Below are 22,087 nucleotides of genomic sequence, written 5' to 3'. Positions count from 1 at the left end.
CAGTATATATATACACTGTATATCCTCCCCTTTTCCATAGCTTTATAATCAGTGCATATAAATCAAAAGTAAACACCCTGAGAAATTACAATGCGTGATGACCACCTGATTGTTCAAAAACAGATTTATTAAAAGAGAACATTTACACTGATAGCGACAAAACTAAATTAGCATAATTCTGAGACAAACTCCCACTGAACGTGTTCTGCCTCCTCAGCACGTCACAATCACTGCTGCTGAATAATCCAAGAAATCCATTAACAGTATTGAGACGTGTGCCATGAGACCAACAGTGATCCCAAAGTCAGCCGCTCTGATCTTTACAAAGCTGTGTGAGGTAAGTCCCGGTCCAACAGTAAGACGCCCTCAGTTGATGGTGAGCACGTCGCTCTGGATCTCGTGGCTCAGCTGAGTCTGCAGGTCACTAAGCTTCTTCTTTAGGACGGCCAGCGCCGACATGACGATGGTCTCCGGTCGCAGGGAGCCACAGGACTCCACGTTATAATAGAACCTGGAAGGGGGAGAAACGAGCCGTGGATGAGTCATGTTCTAGGTGTTTGCATTTCGTGCTGTACTTCTGAGTTATTTTAAAGGGATTCGCCAACTTTTTTTTTTTTTTACGTGTCTTGCCTCACTCCCAAGTCCATGACAAGCAGATAGACACCATCCTTTCGACTGTGCGTGCAGTAACAAGGGAGACAGAGCCCGTATCGCCCATAATTAGCTTAGCTCAAATGCTGGAAGTGTATAGGTAGTGTTAGCCTGCCTCCACCTAAAGACATCAGAGAAACTCTTCAGCAACTCTAAATGGAAACCGGCGGGCCGATCTTCGTCTCAGAGCTGACAAAACTCTCCGGTAAGGCATCTTGAGCGGTCAAATACCAGTAACGGGACGAGATCGGTCAAAGGGGTTCAAGCAAAGACAGTTTATTTTGGTTCAAGCTAGCTACATCAAGGGTAGGTTAGCTTCCTATTTCAAAGTAAAAGCACAAATTCTATCGTCATGGTTTTCTGTATGTAAAGGGCAACGGATGTTTTATTTTGTGAAAGTAACTGGAAGCACGTTGGTCACAACGGCTAGCTTGAGTAGTGCCAAGTTTGTACGAACAAAATTGGAAACAGCTGGTATTTAGACAAATTAACTACACACTGCTGATCTAAACGGCAACTTTCTCGCCTAAAAATGTTTGAAATATTGATAAAGTGATATATTTACAGAGTTTAGAGCTAAAATGAAATCAGCTTCTGACTGCTGATTTCAGGTCGGGTAGGAGGCAGGCTAACACTACCTATACACTTCCAGCGTTTGAGCTAAGCTAATTACGGGCGATATGGCTCTATCTCCCTTGTTACTGCATGCACAGTCGAAAGGATGGTGTCTATCTGCTTGTCATGGACTCGGGAGTGAGGCAAGACACGAAGAAAAAAAATGTTGGCGTATCCCTTTAAGCAGGACTAAGTATATGATGTTTGGAAACAGTCAAATCAAAAAACAAGAACCGAGTTGCTATAAATGAACATGGGCTTTTTTGGAAGCCACACACATGTAAGTTTATGTGAGGACAAAATTATACAGTGTTTACACCAGATATCACTACATATATTCAAATGGTCTCTCTTACCACCATACATTATGGTGTGTTGATGTGTTGTGGGAAACGCATAAAAAAACAAACACAAACTCAATCAATGCTGCAGAAAGAAGTGGAGAATCATCATGATCTACCAACCCACTATTCATTAATTAATTCATATGCTGTCAATTGTCATGATTTACAATATATAATATATAAAGCCCATATTAATTGTTGGATATCAAAGGGTCTGAACAGAATGGAAGAAATATATTTAAAACAACAAGGGCGAGGACAGGAAAACTGTGAATGACTTGAGATGATTGTGATCATTATAACTGCAGAAATGTATCAGTGTGAGTCTTTCTGAAAGTTTGTTTTAATTTGCATTTGTTTTTATACAAATATTAAGGGCTGAAATAATACAGAGCTGAACTTCAATCCTCCCCCTGTGTAAAGAAAGTTGTGTCCTCACCGTTCTGGTTTCCCGTTGGGGTCGTATGGAGCCTGAACCTCATCCTCCTCGATCTCTGAGTATTCACTCTTCGGCCTTGAAACCAGAGTGACATCATATTTGTCAGGGCAAATGCACAAGAAGTTTGTTTGAGGGATTCATTTGTCTCATTATTCATTTATCCCTTATGGTGAGTAATACTACAATAGATAACATACCACTCCTCAGGTCGTGGGTACACTGTGTGCCTCAGTGCGTTGTCTGGGTCGTACTCGAAGGACACCCCCGCTGTTGGGTTCCACTTGGCGTGCTCCTTACCAAAACCTTTCTTGGCGTACGCCCTGAGTCGCAGTTCCTGACCTTTACGAAGCTTCACCAGCAAAATGTCTGTGTTGGCGAAGGAGGAAATGGAGAGAGTAAGGAGAAGGTAAGACTTTACAACGTGGGATTAATCCATGGAAACACAAATAATACAACACAGGAAAAGATTAAGACCAATGTTTATCTCTCCAGGTGACTTCATGCTCACCGTCTTGTTCAACGTAGTCATTGGGATCATTGTCTCGACTCCTGGAAGTCACCTGGAAAACCGCATTAAAAACACTGTCAGCTTCATCTTCTGCTTCTGCGCAAGAACTTCAATAAATTTGAGAAACCACTCACCGGGATGACTCTGGGGTTGTTGGACAAAAGGTCACGTGAGGTGACGTGACGGGTCTGATCTTCAGTGCATCGAACGTCCAGGGTCAACTCCACAGAACACTCTGGACAGAAGTCATCACAGGTACAGTCCTGCAGCAGGAGCGGAGGAAAAGCCTCAGTCAACAGTTACAATTTAAGAAAACCTCTGTAGGAGCTGCGCTATAATATCACATAATTTATACAAAACAAGGCTTTGTATGCGCGATTAAAAAAATAATTGTAACACAACAATCACCTCCTGCTGGTTGATTGTCTCTCAGACTTTGTCTCTCAGACTTTGTGTCAAATTTGAAGAAGTCCGATCAAGGTGGAACTGAGATACTGCGTTCATGAGAATGAGGCAACATTATTGTGGTGTGGAGGCATAACAACATTTCATCCAGTACTGAACAGGTGATCAGGGTACAGCAACTCCCTACAATAAACTGATGTCTGTTCTGGGTGGAGTCCACCATAGACTTAATAGTGTGTTATGATTTAGGATATCTGCAGTGGAAACAATTTTGCACACCGGTTGACAGAAAGGTGCATCTGAGGAGGAGAACAATGTGGAGTGGCGAAGAAACTCCCGCACACTTTCTTCTTACTTGCAATATATCTTTTTAATTGTTAAAAGGACTCCGAACTCCTTCACCCCAGAATAACAATTAAAATATTCTTTTTGCGATTTGTTTTGAGACGTTTATTAATTTGTATTTTTCCACTCATTTGAGTCTTAATTAATATGATATTGTTTCCTGTATTTTCACGGCCCTCTCCACATGATATTTTTAGAAACCTTCTGTGTAGCCCTACCAGCACACTATAACTCTTCTGTATTTGTTTTTCAATATTGCTTGGGCCAGTATGCTTATAGAATATGTTTATTCCTGTACTGATACTTTTTTTCCCTTCTTACACAGGGAAGGGGAACCCCTTTGCTGATTTATATACTTTTACTCCGGGCACCCCAGACCCCTCCTGCTCCTCTATCTCTGCCCCCACCAATTCTAGTTTCTTCAAAGTAGCCACCCTTTGCTCTGATTACTGCTTTGCACACTCTTGGCATTCTCTTGATGAGCTTCAAGAGGTGAACCTGACCTGAAAATGGTTTTCACTTCACAGGTGTGCCTTGTCAGGGTTCATTAGTGGAATTTCAGTGAGAATCTACAATGTAAATAGTCATGAAAATAAAGGAAATGCATTGAGTGTGTCCAAACTTTTGGCCTGTACTATATATATATATATATATATTAGGGCTGTCAGAGTTAACGCGTTAATCGCGATTAGATTAATTAAAAAATTAACGCGATTAAATTTTTTAATCGCGGTTAATCGCGGCCCATTTTGTCCTCTGTCTGCTGGACTGGAGGACTGGAGTGTGGGACCTCCAGTCCAGTAGGTGGCGGTAAGGCACCTTCAAGTTGGTTGCTACACAAATATACACAGTCTAACATATATCCACAGCTCCATCCATTCATTTTTTGACGGCTTTGTTGTCAACAAATGCACATGGCCATGTATTGATTTTTTTGACTGCGTCGGTTGTCAACAAATGCACGTGGCGATGTATTGATTTTTTGACGGCTTCTGTTGTCAACAAATGCACATGGCCAGGCAGAGGCGTAGCAAAGTAAAGGGCAATTTCCACTGGATGCAATTCGTTTCAATTCTGTGTTAGTTTCATGCATCATGTGTTATGATTAGGTAGGCCTGCTAGGTCTGGTCTAAAAGTTGTTTGTCTAGAGATTATAACACTTTGGAGTGTTGAAAGTCCAAAGCGCCATATATAATATTTTTAATAGAGATTAATCGCGAGTTAACTATGGAAAAAATGCGATTAATCGCGATTAGAAAAATTAATCGTTTGACAGCCCTAATATATATATATATATATATATATATATATCCCCCTCTCCTTTTTCTTCTTTTTTGTGGGAATAGATAAGAGGTGTGTTTTGTTTATTTAAGTCATTTTTCTTCCAGATTCATATTATTTTGCATATGTTTGCTTATTTTCATTTAAAAATGGCCAACATGCGTCTATCTATAACTTTACACTGTATTTTTATTGTTGATTTAATGACCATGTCGTCACTTACTGTCAGACCGGTGGTGTTTCACTCACCCACGCCCATGGGTGGATCCTGTGTATCTACTTAATGAACACCTGAAAGCACTTGTCTTAACTGACCTGACGGCTGACGAAGAGCGCACTGCTCAAAACCTTGTCCTTTTTATAGTCCTCTAATAAATATTTGCATATTTGGGAGCTCCTACAGTGTTGCGAGTCCTTTCTTGTTTTTGATACTCGTCTCCCTGGACTCAGCACCTGGCTGCACTTCTGGATGTGCGCAAGCCTTTTTTTGTTCATCTAATTGTTAAAAGGCCCTTTTTTTAACAATAAAAAATATTGCAAGTAAGAAGAAAGTGTTTTTTTGCCAGTCCATGATTTAGGATATCAAAAAATTCAAATTCCAGCCCTTGACAAGGATACATTATAACACAAAACAAAAGGGTTTTAGAGGATTTATATATTTTAAAAAATCAAATCAAATCACACCATATATAGAGAAGGAAAATGGTTCAAACGAATTTTCAGACATTACTGTATGAGATAAAAGTCAGTTATATCAAAGCAAACACCCTGAACTTAAAAATCCTGTTAAGTCTGATAGTCACTCAGACCTCATTGTTCTTAACATAATCATATATAATGTATCATGTGTCACTTGTGTTTCAGTATCATCAGTCTTCCACTGCTAATGGTGATGCATTTAAGACTTACTGGGCTCCCTAATTAATGATGGACACCTGTATACTCACCCTAGAATACTGCATTTTGTCCACAATGTCATCGCTGGTGAGAGGAATGAGACCTGACAACACAGGAAACAGGCGACAGTCACCTTCACATGCATCAGACCTCTGAGGTTATATTTAACTCCAGATCAAATTACTATCACCCAGTCACACTGGAGGCTTATCACAAATACATACCGACTCTGTGGGCAATGAACTCATCATGAAGAACTGAGGAATTGGCATCGATCTGGATCCAATCGATTGCTGTAAATAAAGTCATGCAGGTTATTCAGTTAGAGTTTTTGTGTTGGGAGAAACTAATACAGATCATCAAGTGAAGTCATGCAGGAGGAAAACATCTGCACAGCAGCTGGACTGGACAGAGAAAGTATTTAGACAAAGAGCAAAGATACAGGTAATAAAATTAATGATGTCTAAAATCCATTCAGCTGCAAACTGTTTAAGAATTTGGGGATAGATATTTTAAGGTGGACATTTTCATTTTCCATAGCAGAGGTGAAACAAACTCTACTGACTCATGTTTGTTAAGCCACATCCATGAGCTAGCACACACAATATCAGCTGTTATTAACATTACTAAATCCACCCATGCTTGTCCTGCTATGACATGTCAAATTGTCCACAGTGAAAACGGTCTATTGATGCTACTTCGATGTCACACTGTCATGAATTATGGGAACAGAACAGTAAATGTTAGTGAGGTCTGTGCTGTTTGTGTCAAGTCAAGATGATCTAAATCAAGGGAACATCCTGTTCAACATCTAACTCACTGAACTGAACTGAGGCCAATTTCCTCCAAATCTGTTTAGACAATGACAAATTGTTGACTTTTTGACTCTTACCCAATGTGTGCAAGTTAATGAAACCAAAAAACGCTATACTTTACCTATAGTGGCAACTTCTGACATGAAGACACGGCGGATAGAATTTGCAACCCTGGAGAAGAGAAAGACAGATGCTTTTAGATGAGCACAGAACTGATACTGAAATGACCATTAATGTTTCACATCACACCACTGTACCACCACTGGTTTCAATCTGATAAGGTAAGGATCACTGATATCAACACTGTTATACTAAGCCAAATATTTTTTGTTATTGTCTGTTAATTACTTATTAGGTATGCAGAGGTAAAATAAACCTTCCTTAACTTCCTGAGCTGGGCAGATACACCGACATCATCTCAAAACCAGTCCTGACTCAAACAAAAAATGTGTTTACATTTTTTCTGTCCTGCCAACGTTTGTAGCCTATTTTAAAGATGAATCCAACTTTAAAGTAGGAATAAGGCTGAGGTAATATAACTCTTACACAATGTTAAAAATATGAAAAATAACCTCTGACTGTCTCAGGGGGTCATAACAATCACTGACTAGACTCTGCATTTATTGCAGAGGGGTTTGCAGTGGGCTACTCTACTAAGACGAAATGCAAAATACATCATATGTGATTTCACTGTGAGTTTTATTTTTTCTTCATTTTTACTTAAAGATGATCAAATTGATGGTGTGGTTTTTGTTTTGGCACTTGTACCAAACAAATATGTCCCTTTACACTTACTCTTACTTACTTTACAACACTTATGGCCAACAATGCACAACAAAGTTGTGACACATTTTACCCTAATCAAACAAACAAAAAAAGTATGTTTAGGAGAAGAGTTTAGGCCAACAGGATTACCGTCCATTGTAAACTGATTTTATTAAAATGCCGATAACTTTGATGTAAACACACACATTTCACGACAGCGAACAAATACTAACTTTTTCTGCAGACCGGTATCATCTATCTACTGTTACTTAGGGTGAACAGTCTCCTGACATCAGTGTGTTTTGGTCCTGAGGAGAATAATGGCTGCCTTCTTGCACACACACACACCGACTCTCTTTGACTAAAGAAATAAAGAGTACTTACGCCAAATCGGTGTTTTCAATGACGAACTTGACATTTTCGTCCGTCAGCTCTGTGATTTTCACCGTGGGCTGGTTAGCATACGGCATTATTGGCGTTAAAGACGACGGACAACAACGTTGTAAACTCGACACACACAACACTACCGCTGTCCGACTTGAAGGCCTCACGGAAGTATTTACCGCCTGCTGATTGGCCAGAAGACGGAAATACGATTAGTGATTGGTCAGAATGAAGCATGGAGGCGGGTCTCCATTTGATATCCGGGTCATGGGAGGCTCTTTCAAAATAAGAGCACAAACTTAGATTTTATTTGAACTTTTCTTTTTTAAAATAAGGGTCCTCTCCATTAAAGTTTTTTCTTTTTTTTTTCCATCTTTCTCTCTGTGTTTATTGTATTATTACTTGTAAGTACGGTATTTACTTTACTATACCATTAGTATTGTTGTCTAATATAAGTAGGTGATGTTAAGTCTACATGATGTAAGTGCATAGGTGACCTGGACAAATGAGAATTTGCAAAGACAAGTTCTCAGGTGTACACTACAAGGTTTTCATTGTTACTCCACCATGATGATTTTTTTTTTCAAAAAGAGGGGACAGTCTGTTGATTATCTTCTTATCTTGAGAAAACAAATGAGGTTTTCTGGATCCTTAATCCTTGGACCACACATTTCACTTTAATCAGATAATAAAAGACAAACCCAAAATGTTAAATATACAATAATAACTATTTTATTGAAGTCTTACTTAATCCATTTACAAACTGACTGATCTGTGTGTCCTTTTATACAAAGAGAGAAAACGATCCGCGCAGGATTGTGAAATGTCGAAAATGGCAGTGAACACAAAGAGAGACCTGTGGCCTGTGACAAACGATAGTTTTCTCTTGCTGAATTAACATTATTCAATTTTCAGATTAATTTCAAACAGATTTCATAAAGAAGCAAAAAAATAAATTGATCTTCAGCTCATGACACAAACAAGCCATTCTGTCAGGATCAGTGTGAATGAGAGAGGTTTGAACATCATCGCCTCTGGTTCACTCCTGTCAGATTCTTCAGCTGTAAAACAAAACACTTGCATGAGACACATTTGTATCAATAAACATTCAAATGTCTTAACATATTTTCTAAACAATCTGAGTTTGGTAAATGTGGAGCCCCACGGTGTTATGCTGCTGTCAGGCATTACTGGACTGCATGTACAAATGTTAAAAATGAATGTGTTCTTGTTAATGTCGTTTTGAAAAGAAGAATACATACAATACAAATCATGACAAAGATCACTAAGCCAAATACTTACTGTTACAGCTGCTCCCATTAGTCCCTGCACAACGGCTTCACCAGTCGACTGCACCTAGAGAAGAATGTGGAACAAAAGCATCTTTTAGTTTGACATGTTCCTTTGCATCTGGTGAAGTATGGTGAATCGACAAGTGATCTTTCCCCATCAAGCTAAAAATCAATTTGAGGCTCCTCTGTTTTCACTTCTATCCTGAATGTTTGATTGTTATCAATAGAATAAAAAGTGCGCTCCATGTTGAGACGGGGTCAGATGTGGGCTGTGACTTTTCAAGTATAGACATTATTACACTCTACCTGTTTGGCAGTGCCGGCCATGTTGACTGCATCCTGAATGCGGTTGTCAAGGAAGTTCCAGGTGTCCTGAAAGTCTGGAGAGGAATCCTGAACCATCACCAGCTCTGTGGTGTTATAGATGCCTGTCAGCGCCGCTCTTTTGGTGTACCAGTTCATCTGTGTGAGAAAAGGGGGTGGGGGGTGGGGGTGCTTCATCATAAGTACAGTGTGTCACATACATAAAACAAAACACACAAATACATTTAAAGGGATAGTTCAACATTTTGGCAAATTGGCCCATTGCCATAATCGCTATAGTCATAGCAGTAGGTTCGTTACCTTTATTTGTCGGTGTAAGCTATTTTTAGAACAGAGGAGCGGAGCGGCAGGCTGCTCAGAGCTATGCTATGGAGGCTAAAGGAATTTCTTGGTTTCCCTCATCAAACTCATCAAATACAAAATCCCAAAACTCCAAAACGCTTTCATGGACAAGTTGTGACCTGCACATTCACCACGCTATGAGATAATAATGGAACGTTACGAAACGGAGCCGTTTTCGAGGTAAATACAGGGTAAATACAGAGACTGCTGCTGAAAAACTGTCCCTGAACGCAACACGCATCAGCGGTTTTGCATGAATTTACCTCTAAAACAGCTCTGTCTCGTAACGTTCCGTTATTATCTCACAGCGTGGTGATTGTGCAGCTCACAACTTGTCCACGACAGCCTTTTGGAGTTGTTGGATTGTGTATTTGATGAGTTTGATGAGGAAAACCAAGAAATTCCCTTAGCCTCCATAGCGTAGCTCTGAGCAGCCTGCCGCTCCGCTCCTCCGCTAAAAATAGCTTACACCGACAATTAAAGGTAACGAACCTACTGCTATGACTATAGCGATTATGGCAATGGGCCAATTTGCCAAAATGTTGAACTATCCCTTTAAAGAAAGGGGAAAATAAAGGAGAAGAATTATGTACAGAAACATCTGCAACAGGACACGTGACACAATCCTAAATCTGATTAAAAAGAAAAACTACAATTTGTTCAGTGAAGGTTGTCATTTAAAGGGATATGCCAACATTTTTTTTCATGTCTTGCCTCACTCCTGAGTCCATGACAAGCAGATAGACACCATCCTTTCGACTGTGCGTGCAGTAACAAGAGAGAGCCCGTAATTAGCTTAGCTCAAACGCTGCAAGTGTATAGGTAGTGTTAGCCTGCACCTAAAGTCATCAGAGAAACTCTTCAGCAACTCTAAACGGAAACCGGCGGGCCGATCTTCGTCTCAGAGCTGACAAAACTCTCCGGTAAGGCATCTTGAGCGGTCAAATGCCGGTAACGGGACCAGATCGGTCAAAACGGAGGGTTCAAGCAAAGACAGTTTATTTTGGTTCAAGCTAGCTACATCGAGGGTAGGTTAGCTTCCTATTTCAAAGTAAAAGCACAAATTCTATCGTCATGGTTTTCTGTATGTAAAGGGCAACGGGTGTTTTATTTTGTGAAAGTAACTGGGAATGCGTTGGTCACAACGGCTAGCTTCAGTAGCGCCGAGTTCGTCCGAACAAAATTGTAAACAGCTGGTATTTAGACAAATTAACGACACACTGCTGATCTAAACGGCTACTTTCTCGCCTAAAAATGTTTAGCCTAAAATAAAATCAGCTTCTGACTGCTGATTTCGGCTCGGGTAGGAGGCAGGCTAACACTGATACACTTCCAGCGTTTGAGCTAAGCTAATTACGGGCGATACGGGCTCTATCTCCCTTGTTACTGCACACACAGTCGAAAGGATGGTGTCTATCTGCTTGTCATGGACTCAGGAGTGAGGCAAGACACGATTTTCTTTTTTTGGCGTATCCCTTTAAAAGAAGAGGACCAAGACTGACAATAGTGTTTCAGCGGAGAATCTTTGGGGCCTGTGTCTGGAGAGAAGATAATAATATTTAGTGAGCAGTCTCTAAAGCAGATGTCACACTGACAAACACTACTAAAGTTACTATCAAGGAGCAGATTAGATTACGTAAGGGATCATTTATGATCAGATTTTCAAAGCACAAAAGGAGTTAGGTTAGGTATTAGGTGAAGAGCAATAATATCAAAATCAACTATTTCTTTACATAAAGATGTTTCAGAGTGCATCATCATACCTAAACTGTGCACACTTACTAAAGTAAAAACGTATTGCTACTGGGGTGCCAGGACTTCACACACCTGCAGTATAAAAGTATCTACTCAAGTAACATATGACTGAAAAGAGACAGTTGTGATTCCATGGATGCAACTAACTATTTCAAGATACGATCTTAACAGCAGTGACAATCAACGGAGAGGGGATTGATTTTGAAGGATCACTCATCACTCATTTTTGTTCTGGCTTCATGCTGTGCCGTGATTATCTTTCAACTGGAGCTACGATAAGACGCACACATACAAAACACAAGATAAGAGCTCTGTTGTACGGTGTAAGCAGCTGTAGGTGGGGGGAGGGGAAGTAACCTGGACGGTGGCGGGCCGGATGTTATGTGGGTGGTGATGAAAGGGGGACAAGAAGGTGTGAGCAGAGGAGGAAGGGGATCGAGGTTGATAGGATCCACTCACATCTGTGGATCGGTCTCCAGCATAGTACCAGATGTCGTCCACCAGGCTGGACAGGTGCTTCAGGCTGTCTGGGATGTTGTGAGGGAGGAGCAGGATGCTCATCGCCTGACCACACCGAGACAATAGTGAGGATCAAATATGGTTCTTGCGACGGTCCTGGTCCTTTTTTTTTTTGACTCATCATGCACACTATACCTGTGGCCATGTTTCAAGGTAGGGGATGTACATCCGCAGTCTGGTCTCTACAGCATCTCTTAGAAAGTCTGCAGTCTTCTTTGGTCTGAAACACAAAGGCATTCAAAACTAAATGCTGAGATTTGCAATTTTCTTTTTGGAGCTCAAACAGCAGCCTGTAAATGGTGATGGACATGAGAAAAAGGAGAATGGTCCTGAACTCATAGGAAACATCAATAATTATAGCTGCTGTGCAGCGATGGGTTGGGTCCGGGCTACTTTTGGGCAAATTTAGGCAATTCTGAGCAACAAATAGGACAGTTGACCTCATAATGTCCAATTTGCATCAGTTGAGGATTGAACTCACAACCTCTGGAACCAAAGACTGTTGTCTATCACACTGAGCTAATTGACAAGTGGCAGTTCAACAGTGGCTTCACAAATTGAGTAAGCCATTCACTGTCTTGTGTTTCGTGTTGAGGACATCTGACATTTTGATCTGTCATCATCATCATCATCACCCTTGCTGGGTCTCGAACTCACAATCTCTGACACCAAGAACCAGCTCCTAACTCGCTGAGCTAATTGGCTTGTAGTGAGACCTGCTGTGTAGCCTCATTTATCGACTCAGGGAGTCAATGCCCGGGCAGCTGTTGTCAAGGCAGATTTCGAAAACGGTCAAAATGTCAGAAATTCTGTTATCTAAACAAAAATCTGATAATACATGGGATCTCGCATGGGGTTGGACATTTATGTAAGGTTTGGTGAGTTTTCACCCATGGGAAGTATGATTTCCTTGGAAGTAGAAAGAAGAAGATGACACTGGACCTTTGTGCAAAATTTAGTGAGCTTTCGCCCATGGTCCGGTCCAAGCTATTTGTTTTGTTTTTTTAATTTAGAGGCTTGCTGTGATGTCACCATGAGGACATCTGGCATGTTGATGTGTCATTATCATCATCACCCTTGCTGGGTCTTGAACCCACATCCCCTCGCACCACAAACCAGCGCTTAAAGGACAATTCCAGGCGAATTCAACTCAGGGGTGTATTTTCCTATCATTTTAGGTCTAAAAGAAGGAATCTGAAGATTTTCAGTTTAATTGCTCCTGTTTTGCGGTAGTTGTGTCTGTCCCCGCATCGCCACGGCAGCAATGAATGGGAGTGGATGGCTGTTTACAGCCCTCAAAGCCGCATTTTTTTTCCACAGACAGGGTCAGATGGCTACTCAAACATGCACCGAGAAGTTTATTTACTTCAAGCAAGCCGACATGTTTGTAAAACATGTCTCGCCCGAAGTTGCAGTGCTGGTGTATTTCAGGTGCAGTGGGAGCTACCGTTTGTTTCATAAACACAGGAATATCAACTCTTGACTTGCTTCAAGTGTACATTTTTTTCCACAGACAGCGTCAGGTGGCTACTCAAACATGCGCCGAGAAGTTTTTTTTACTTGAAGCAAGTCAAGAGTTGATATTCCTGTGTTTATGACACAAACGGGAGCTTTTCCCACTGCATGTGAACACACCGCGCACAGCAACTGGGTCTCGCGCGAGACTCTGGGAGAATTAGATCTAGTTTTACAAACATGTCGGCTTGCTTGAAGTAAATAAACTTCTCGGTGCATGTTTGAGTAGCCATCTGACACTGTCTGTGGAAAAAAAATGCGGCTTTGGGGGGTGTAAACAGCCTAAACAGCGGAACTTACATCCACACCCATTCATTGCTCCCGTGGCGATGCGGGGACCCGACGCAACTACCGCAAAACAGGAGTGATTAAACTGAAAATCTTCAGATTCCTTCTTTTAGACCTAAAATAATAGGAAAATACACCCCTGAGTTGAAGGAAAATACACCCCTGAGTTGAATTCGCCTGGAATGGGCTCTTTGCACAACTCCAATACTTCCTGAACTTAGTGCTGCTCCCTCATTTCCTGTCTTACATTATTGGACAACCTGATTAATCCAGGTGTGTCTGAGTAGTCACAATGGTCAGACACACCTGGATTAATCAGGTTGTCCAATAATGTAAGACAGGAAATGAAGGAGCAGCACTAAGTTCAGGAAGTATTGGAGTTGTGCAAAGAGCCCATTGTCCTTTAACTCACTGAGCTAATTATCTGGAAGTGAGACATGGTGTGTGTCTTGTCAAATAGACTCAGGGAGTCAGTGTCCGGGCAGCTGTTGTAAAGGCAGATTTCAAAAATGGTCAAAATGTCAGAAATTCTGTTATCTAAACAAAAATCTGTTAATACATAAATTGCATCTAGACAGCATGGAAATGTTGGTGATTTGTTTTTAATAATAAGTGTTTTGCTTCATAAGAGAAAATCTGATGTTTAAAAATGTCACTCTCACATTGACTCCAGTTGTTCCCATGAGAGCAGAATTCAAAATGTTTTCAAAAATTCAGTTTTTGAGACAAAATTCTGATATTTGCCAAACTTCATCAACCATGACTCCAGAATATTCTCTTTTTTTTTCAGAAAGATTGAAAATGTATTTATCAAGAATTTGATGGTATATGTTTACAGTACTGTTTACAGTCAAACGTTTTCATGCACTGTAGGCTCAATTTTTGCTTAATCAAAAATCCGAGAAACAAGTTTTGTGGAGGACAGTCTGGAGATGCTCTCTAGCAAGTTTGGTGACAATTGAGCAAAAATTGTGGGAGGAGATACATTTTAAAAGTTTTACAGTTGTTGAAAAAAACAGAGTGATGGACTTCAAAATTTGTAAGTGGACAAAAGTTTCAGCAGTATTGGGGCGACATCATGGTGAAGTTTCAAAACTGTAGCATCCACCGTTGTTTTTTTTTTTGGTAGGAATTTTGTAAGTTTTTAAATTTAAACGCTTATTGTGCCCTCATCCTTGGAGTTGAGTGAATCTGGCATGGGTTTGGACCAAGGGGGCAGTTGTCGGTCTGAGAAGTGAAGCTCACTTCCGCGTTCAAAAAACTGCAATCCCCTCGGATTCCTCTGGGGGCTGGTGTCAGAAGGGAGCATTCCCCATAGACCCCCGTGTTAAAATCGCCGACTTTACATCCTCAGTAAACATGTTAAAAGCCTGGTGTCACAACGTTTTTTCGCCTCAATCGATAGTTTCTACCCCCGCACACACTCTGAGGGGGGTGAATTTTTTTTTTACTCTACCGTTTTACTGTTATGAGGTTAAAATTCTGGCCAATCAGGGCGCGGAAACGTTGAGTGACAGGTCCGAGCAGCTCCGTGGACAGCTGCTTCGAGGCCAGTGGGCGGGTTCTCGGCCACCCAATCCAACATGGCGCTGTTCAGGCCGCCATATTTGAGTCACAAAAACGACTCCCCAAAACCAATGGGTGACGTCACGGACGCTACGTCCATTCTTTTTACAGTCTATGGTTTGGACGTTTTTGCAGAGTTTGGTGAGTTTTCGCCCATGGGAAGTATGACTTCCTTGGAAGAAGAAGAAGAAGAAGAAGAAGAAGAAGAAGAAGAAGAAGAAGAAGAAGAAGAAGAAGAAGAAGAAGAAGAAGAAGAAGAAGAAGAAGAAGAAGAAGAAGAAGAAGAAGAAGAAGAAGAAGAAGAAGAAGAAGAAGAAGAAGAAGAAGAAGAAGATTTTTTTTTTGATTTTTACAACCACACTTTATTTACCAATCACAGGACATTATCAGCTGTTCCTTCTACCCAACTACAGACTCATCTATTTATTTACAACCCACACCAATAAACACACATACATACACACATACATACATAAACACAAACAACCCCAAATCAATCAATCAATCAACCCATAAATAAATAAATAAATAACTAAATAGATACTCTGTCAGGTTTTCAGCACACTGGTAAAAGCAAGTTCATTGTTTGACACAGCACACAGGACATTGTTGTGACACCAAATATCAGAGAAGCTTCCCAGGTCTCCCATCAATCTATAAAATGCGAACTCCAGTCTGATCCTACAGCGGACGTTAGAGCGCCACACTGTGGACGCCTCTACACCTGCCTGGTCTTCCATTTTATTTCTCCTGGAGATGTAGATTGCCATTTTCGCCTCCCCCACGATAAAATTCAACAGCTGCCACATTGCCCTATTTTCTTTTCTATATCCCGCCCCATAAATAAACACTGCAGTTGTAAAAGTCTGATTAAAAAGGCTAAAAACACTTGTCAATATAGTAAAAAACGCAGAGAGCCGGCCACACTCGCTAAAAATGTGGAACGTCGTCTCCCTCACTCCACAAAAAGGGCACTGGTTGGACACAGTAGCGTTAGCTGCCCGGACCCTAATAAAAATCTGCTTAAAGCAGAAGTAAGCGATCCAGTGGTTTTGGCTAACTTCTTGCCAGCCGATGGAGTTAGCAGTCCCCGCCCTCGTCCCTACGTCACCACATTCACGCGCATCCCTTGGCTGCACACACAGAGAGGACTGCCCCTTTATGCCGTTCTCTCTCCTCATTGGATAAAGGTTGTAGGATACAAGGAACGTTTTCTCCTCGGCTTACAGCAGAGCAGAGTGACTGACAGACCCGTGTTTCAGACCAAACACTCTATGTTAAGTGATTGCTGTCGGAAGATATAACTATTTAAGACTTATATTACACAAACATTCCGCTTCAAATAAATAAAAACTGTTATTTTTATCTTGATTGCCTAAAGCAAGGCAATAAGAAATCCTGGAATATACTCTTTAACAGTGGAAGACTGCAAGTGTGTGTGTGTACATACTCAGCCTGGCCCAGCTGGACCTGCTTGTGTTGATCAGCCAGGATCTCTGTCAGCTGGGAGTTGCAATGGGCGATGAAATGTAGAACCAAGTCTCCAGCCCCGTTGAACATCCCAGAGGAAGCAGAGGACAGTCCCAGTGTCTGGACACACACACACACACACACACACACACACACACACACACACACCACACACACACACACACACACACACACACACACACACACACACACACACACACACACACACACACACACACACCACACACACACACACACACACACACACACACACACACACACACACACACACACACACACACACACACACACACACACACACACGCTTGAGCCAAATGTAGTGGCTATGTTCGGTACAGCGGGGTCACATGCAGGTAGGGTTGCAAAATTCCGGGAATTTTAAAAGTTGGAAACTTTCCATGGGAATTTACGGGAATATATGGAAATTAACGGGAATAAATCCGACATTTACCAAATTGGGGGAAATATATTGTAGCATAATCTTGGCTAAAACAACCAGATTTAATGCAAGTACACTTGAATATCTATGCCATTCCTCGATCACATGCACACAGCACACTGCTTACTTTATTTTTTTTATTTTTTTTTGGGGGGGGGTATATTTTACTCAACATTCATCATGTTTTTGTTGTTCAGTAAAAGATTGTTCATACAAGAATTAAAACTTGATAAAGTTCTACTCACAAATAAATCTGTTGAAACATCATGTTTTTTTAATTGTATTATTTTGTATGGATGTCTGCTTATGACAAAACAAAATATTTACATTTATGTTTAGATATGATACAGTTTGTTTAAATTACCCCCAATTTCCAGTTCATTTCCATAAATTCCAATTTGGAATATTTCCAAAATACCCCATCTTAACTTCCCATGGAAAGTTTCTGGAAATTTTCTGGAAATTTACTGGAAATTTTGCAACCTTACATGCAGGCCCAAAAAGCCTTTAACCCCAATCACTATTACTTAGAGAGCGAAATTAGACAGTAAATGCATTTTCCGCATTGTCACAAGCTCTTTTCTTGTGTGTACAATCCTAACTGTTTCCATCCATTGTTTAAATTACCCCCAATTTCCAGTTCATTCCCATAAATTCCCATAATTCCCATGGCAAGTTTCCAATTTGGAATATTTCCAAAATACCCCATCTTAACTTCCCATGGAAAGTTTCTGGAAATTTTCTGGAAATTTACTGGAAATTTTGCAACCCTACATGCAGGCCCAAAAAGCCTTTAACCCCAATCACTATTACTTAGAGAGCGAAATTAGACAGTAAATGCATTTTCCGCATTGTCACAAGCTCTTTTCTTGTGTGTACAATCCTAACTGTTTCCATCGAGTGTAGAGAGTCTGGAAAGTCTGAATCAGAGCTGCATCAGTAAATTTAATTTGTGGTAGGCTACATGTGTGGAGGGAGTAAACAGGAAGCCTGTTGGCCCCACCAGAGGAAGTGTGCTAATGTGTGTGCGCTCTTAGCTGGCCAGGCAGGCACATCTGCCCACGAAAACTTTAAAAGTGAAAGACTGAAGAGTGAACCACCCTGGTACATGATATTCTGTAAAAAAAAACAACAACTTTGTCCACAATTTAGAAATTTGTCTTTATCTTCACAAATTATTAAAGATTTAAGGTCAGAATACAGTCCTTTCATGCCGGATTGAAGATGTGGCTCATTCACAAATCGTGGATGCAGACATAGCAGATGTGGCGCGTAGTTACATCCTCGGTTAGTGAGAACCTCTGACATCATGTGTGATGTGATGCCATTATAACCTCTTATGTCACCAGTTCTCAAAAGGTCTGTTTTTGAAAAGTGGTCTCAAGTCTGTGGCTCTCCATGAAACACATTTGAATAAAAAATGTGATGCCTATAATTGTCTCTCTTGAAGGTATTTCATGCAATGAACTTTCCCCCCACAATTTGAATGGCAGCTCACCTCAGCACCTGCAGCGATGGCCTCCATCGACCAGCCGTGTTGCGGGACAAACTCCAGAGCAGCAGTCAAGATTCGAGCCTGAAGCTGCTCCTCTGTCTCGTACTCTTCGCCCTGCTCTCCGCTCTGGTCCTGGTAACTTTACAAAGACACAAAAACAGTGACGGACCGGCATAAACACAGCACAGGAACGTCGACGTAGTTGCTTTTGATTCAGGATTTTGGAAACTGTGACAGTTACGGATTAGGGGTCATATTATGCTCATTTCTGCTTCTTGACATGGTACCTTGATGTCTAAAAGTAATGTTATGCTTTGGTCAGAAAAACCAAAAGATTGAGCACAGCTGGCTTCTCTACACACCAGTTTCACAGCCCTGCTCTAAACGGTCGGTTTAGAATCTTCGCTCTGGTAGCTGAGGTAACCATGGGAGCGAGGTCTTGAATATTCACATCACCCGGCTTGTGATGTAATAAGCCAGGTGAAATTAAAACGGCACATTTTCTTACTATGGCAGTTTACAAAATATTGACGTAGTTGTCAAAACTGACGTTTAAGGGGTGAGGAGGCACTCCGGATACGCAAATACACATACTAAAACAATGAAAAGGTGAGTTTTGCATAATATGTCCCCTTTAACTCATCACGATAACTTATATCTATTGGCACATAAAAATATCCTGGTTTCTGAAGGTATCTCCACTCACCTGGTGTTTGGCCTGGAAGCCTCCTCTGCCGCGGGGTCAGATGACGAGTCTCCCTGGGAAGAGGCTGCTGTGTGCTGTTCAGAAGCGTGACCCTGGTAGTGCTCATGGTAGGTTGTGGATGAGGAGGAGGGAGGTTTGTCGGATTTGGATTCGTCCTGCAGCCTCAGCGCTGCACAGTGAAAACCGCGTCTCAGGCTGCTGCTCTGGGGGGTTGATGCTGTTGGTGCAGCCACCACTGGAGGGGAGGATATGTCATTTAGTTACTAAGACCTGAGACAGGAAACCAAGTTACACCATTCAACCGAAACTTAATTATACCCAAGTTCGACAACACATATTAAAACAGAAGTAAGCGATCCGGTGGTTTTGGCTAACTTCTTGTCAGCCGATGGAGTTAGCAGTCCCCGTCCTCGTCCCTACGTCACCACATTCACGCGCATCCCTTGGCTGCACACACAGAGAGGACCGCCCCTTTATGCCGTTCTCTCTCCTCATTGGATAAAGGTTGTAGGATACAAGGAAAGTTTTCTCCTCGGCTTACAGCAGAGCAGAGTGACTGACAGACCCGTGTTTCAGACCAAACACTCTATAGAAGTGATTGCTGTCGGAAGATATAACTACTTAAGACTTATATTAACACAAACATTCCGCTTACTTCTGCTTTAATTTCAATAAATCGAGAATGATTTACAATAAAACATGTTAAATATGTTTAAAATATATTGATGTCTGCAATTCTGCACTGAACTACCAACATTACATAACTTTTATTTTCCATTCAGAAGTAAAGACTTCACATACACCTTCCCCGAGGTGTAGAAGCACAGATCTTCCTGGTGGTCAAATATGACTCCAGTGCAGGTAAAGGTTGTTCTGCCAGATTTTTAGTTGAGTTTAAGTAGTAGAGAGTATGATTTTAAAGTACCTCATAAAGTGCAATTTTAATTTTAATAGATTGGTGTATTGCTCCATGTTTATAGAACCCAATGACTCTGAAACAACCTATTGACTGACTGACAAACATGGAGAATAAACAGTCTGTAGAATCAGCTACAAAGCCTGTGAACACGGACATAAAACAAAACTGAATCAACAAATGGAGCCATTCATATTAGTGGTCTTTGGTGAAACTTGCAAAGGTTTACATGTGGATCGGATTTAGTTTTTCTGTAAGCAGTTTTGTTTTGTTTGTTCTTCAAAACAGATTAGTTTGTAAATACCAAAAGTATTTCAAAGTTACATGTGACAATGTGCAAAGGAAACAGTCTTCGGTCATATCAGTATGTTCTAGAAGACACGACTTCACCCTGAATGTCAGTCTATGGAGTCTGTGTCTATAATCCTTATGCACGGCCCGGGAATTCAAATTGTAATGCTGTGTGGCATATAAATGAAAGAGCTGTGTTCCTCATTTCATGCGCTCATACAAGACAATTTAAGCTGTACACTCTGGCAGCAATTTATTAGAAACTCCGAGCTAAAACAAATGCAGCCCTGCAACACATCCTTCATAAAGGTTCATGAAATGTAGATTAAACTTCATGGTTACTGTGGAGGCTGCAGTTTGTGGTGCTGATGAATAGTAGATGAGCAATATTTTGTTCACCACATTAATGTACACCAACACCAACACAACCAGTATCATCCTACAATATAACCTAACAGTCAAAATCATCAACAGTGGATAAAATCAATAAAAACTCAGCACTAGAAGAGTCATGAAGGATGGTTTACTCCAAGACTGTCCGCTGACCTAAACCTTATTAGTTTGCCCATAAACAAACACTGACAGCTTGCGTAACAAGTGCCAAGAGAGACAAAACGCCCCCCAGTCGCAGGAACGTGTTTACCATGCGACCCGTCTCTAAATATCGAGGTCAACAAACCGCAGCACCATGTCAACCAAGAGTTACCCCCCGTATACTTTGTATCTAAAAGCTACAGACGACATAATGTTTCCCTGTGCTGTCCTTCACGATCACCAATGACAGTTGACTTTGACACGACGTAACACTGGGTCTTTTCAACCTCACGTCACTGCAAAGGGGAAACAAGCGACGGAGCAGGAATATTTCGTGATAAACACAACATCCTCAATGAGTCGGTGGCCGTTTCTTACCACTGCCCAGCCCCCGAAGGACCCTTCCAGCCCGGAGACCTCTCAGCAGCGCCGCCATGTTTGTCCAGCTGCACCGAGACGCTTTTAATAGACACCGCTGCGTCACTTTAGCGCGACTCCGTTCAGAAACACAAACCAATCAAGCTAGCAATGCATCCATGCAAGCTAGCTACAATAACATAAGGCCAAAACAGAAAGCGCAAAGGGAAGTCGCTTTAAGCAAAGTGTGTAAATAAAAGGAGAAGGAGAAGAAGAAAAGAAAAGGCCTCCTTTGTGTGTGTTTTTATTTGTTATGTTAGATTAGATTAGATTAGATGTACTTTATTCATCCCACAACGGGGAAATTTAGTTGTTACATCAGCCAAAGTTAAGAAGTAGAAAAAAAACCCAAAAACACAAACACAACTCAACAGTCAGAAGATAGACACAATAAACAATAAAACAAATCAAACTTCAACCAGGCAATGTGCAAAAACAAGTAGGCTACTGAGGATATGGATATAAGGTGGCCTGATATAAAAGTATTGATAGGTAAAGTGACTAGGTGTAAAAATATTGCAACGTAAGTGACAATGATATAAATAAAAAGTATAATATAAATACTAGGCTACTTCTGCAGGTGTGCATGAAATGAGAATGTTGTAATGTAAAGTGACCATTTATATAAAAATATTCCAAAGTAAGTGGCAATGCTATAAATATAGATATGAATGTGAATATGAATATAAATAATATACTTATATTTCAGTGTAAGTGACTATAATATAGAAATAAATAATATTGCAGG

At 40.9% G+C, this 22,087-nt stretch overlaps 2 protein-coding genes across 3 annotated transcripts; both read right to left on the bottom strand.

The window, feature by feature from the left end:
- Positions 1 to 113: 113 nt before the first annotated feature.
- Positions 114 to 7,625, bottom strand: polr2c (RNA polymerase II subunit C). Its single transcript, XM_085778289.1, has 9 exons — positions 7,450 to 7,625; positions 6,422 to 6,471; positions 5,710 to 5,778; positions 5,536 to 5,588; positions 2,692 to 2,820; positions 2,558 to 2,609; positions 2,247 to 2,415; positions 2,050 to 2,124; positions 114 to 511 (listed from the first exon to the last, which is right to left on the bottom strand). Exons 1-9 carry the CDS (start codon positions 7,533 to 7,535, stop codon positions 367 to 369), a joined length of 828 nt encoding a protein of 275 aa, XP_085634415.1. The 5' UTR covers positions 7,536 to 7,625; the 3' UTR covers positions 114 to 366.
- A 533-nt stretch (positions 7,626 to 8,158) lies between these two features.
- On the bottom strand, positions 8,159 to 21,386 carry coq9 (coenzyme Q9 homolog (S. cerevisiae)). 2 transcript variants are annotated; one of them, XM_085778287.1, is made up of 9 exons: positions 21,301 to 21,386; positions 19,182 to 19,416; positions 18,479 to 18,614; positions 16,501 to 16,640; positions 11,817 to 11,901; positions 11,520 to 11,726; positions 9,048 to 9,203; positions 8,752 to 8,805; positions 8,159 to 8,510 (listed from the first exon to the last, which is right to left on the bottom strand). In XM_085778287.1, the coding sequence occupies exons 1-9, from the start codon at positions 21,356 to 21,358 to the stop codon at positions 8,475 to 8,477; spliced, it is 1,107 nt and encodes a 368-aa protein (XP_085634413.1). In that variant the 5' UTR covers positions 21,359 to 21,386; the 3' UTR covers positions 8,159 to 8,474. The 2 variants fall into 2 exon arrangements, with proteins under 2 accessions (XP_085634413.1, XP_085634414.1); XM_085778288.1 differs by having other exon boundaries at positions 11,622 to 11,726.
- Positions 21,387 to 22,087: the final 701 nt, after the last annotated feature.

This window comes from Trachurus japonicus, chromosome 6 (genome assembly GCF_045865225.1).
Source record: "Trachurus japonicus isolate A0001 chromosome 6, Traja_1.0".
Lineage (NCBI taxonomy): Eukaryota > Metazoa > Chordata > Actinopteri > Carangiformes > Carangidae > Trachurus > Trachurus japonicus.
The sequence above is the reverse complement of the archived record's forward strand: the minus strand, read 5'-3'. Positions and strand labels throughout refer to the sequence as shown.

Coding starts and splice junctions, on each gene's coding strand:
- coq9 (XM_085778287.1), bottom strand. CDS start 21,358: ATGGCGGCGCTGCTGAGAGGTCTCCGGGCTGGAAGGGTCCTTCGGGGG. Junction 19,417..21,300: donor CCTTCGGGGGCTGGGCAGTG/GTAAGAAACGGC, acceptor CCTCCCCTCCAG/TGGTGGCTGCACCAACAGCA. Junction 8,511..8,751: donor TAATGGGAGCAGCTGTAACA/GTAAGTATTTGG, acceptor TTTGTTTTACAG/CTGAAGAATCTGACAGGAGT.
- polr2c (XM_085778289.1), bottom strand. CDS start 7,535: ATGCCGTATGCTAACCAGCCCACGGTGAAAATCACAGAGCTGACGGAC. Junction 5,779..6,421: donor GTCAGAAGTTGCCACTATAG/GTAAAGTATAGC, acceptor CTTTATTTACAG/CAATCGATTGGATCCAGATC. Junction 2,821..5,535: donor ACAAAATGCAGTATTCTAGG/GTGAGTATACAG, acceptor CTCCTGCTGCAG/GACTGTACCTGTGATGACTT.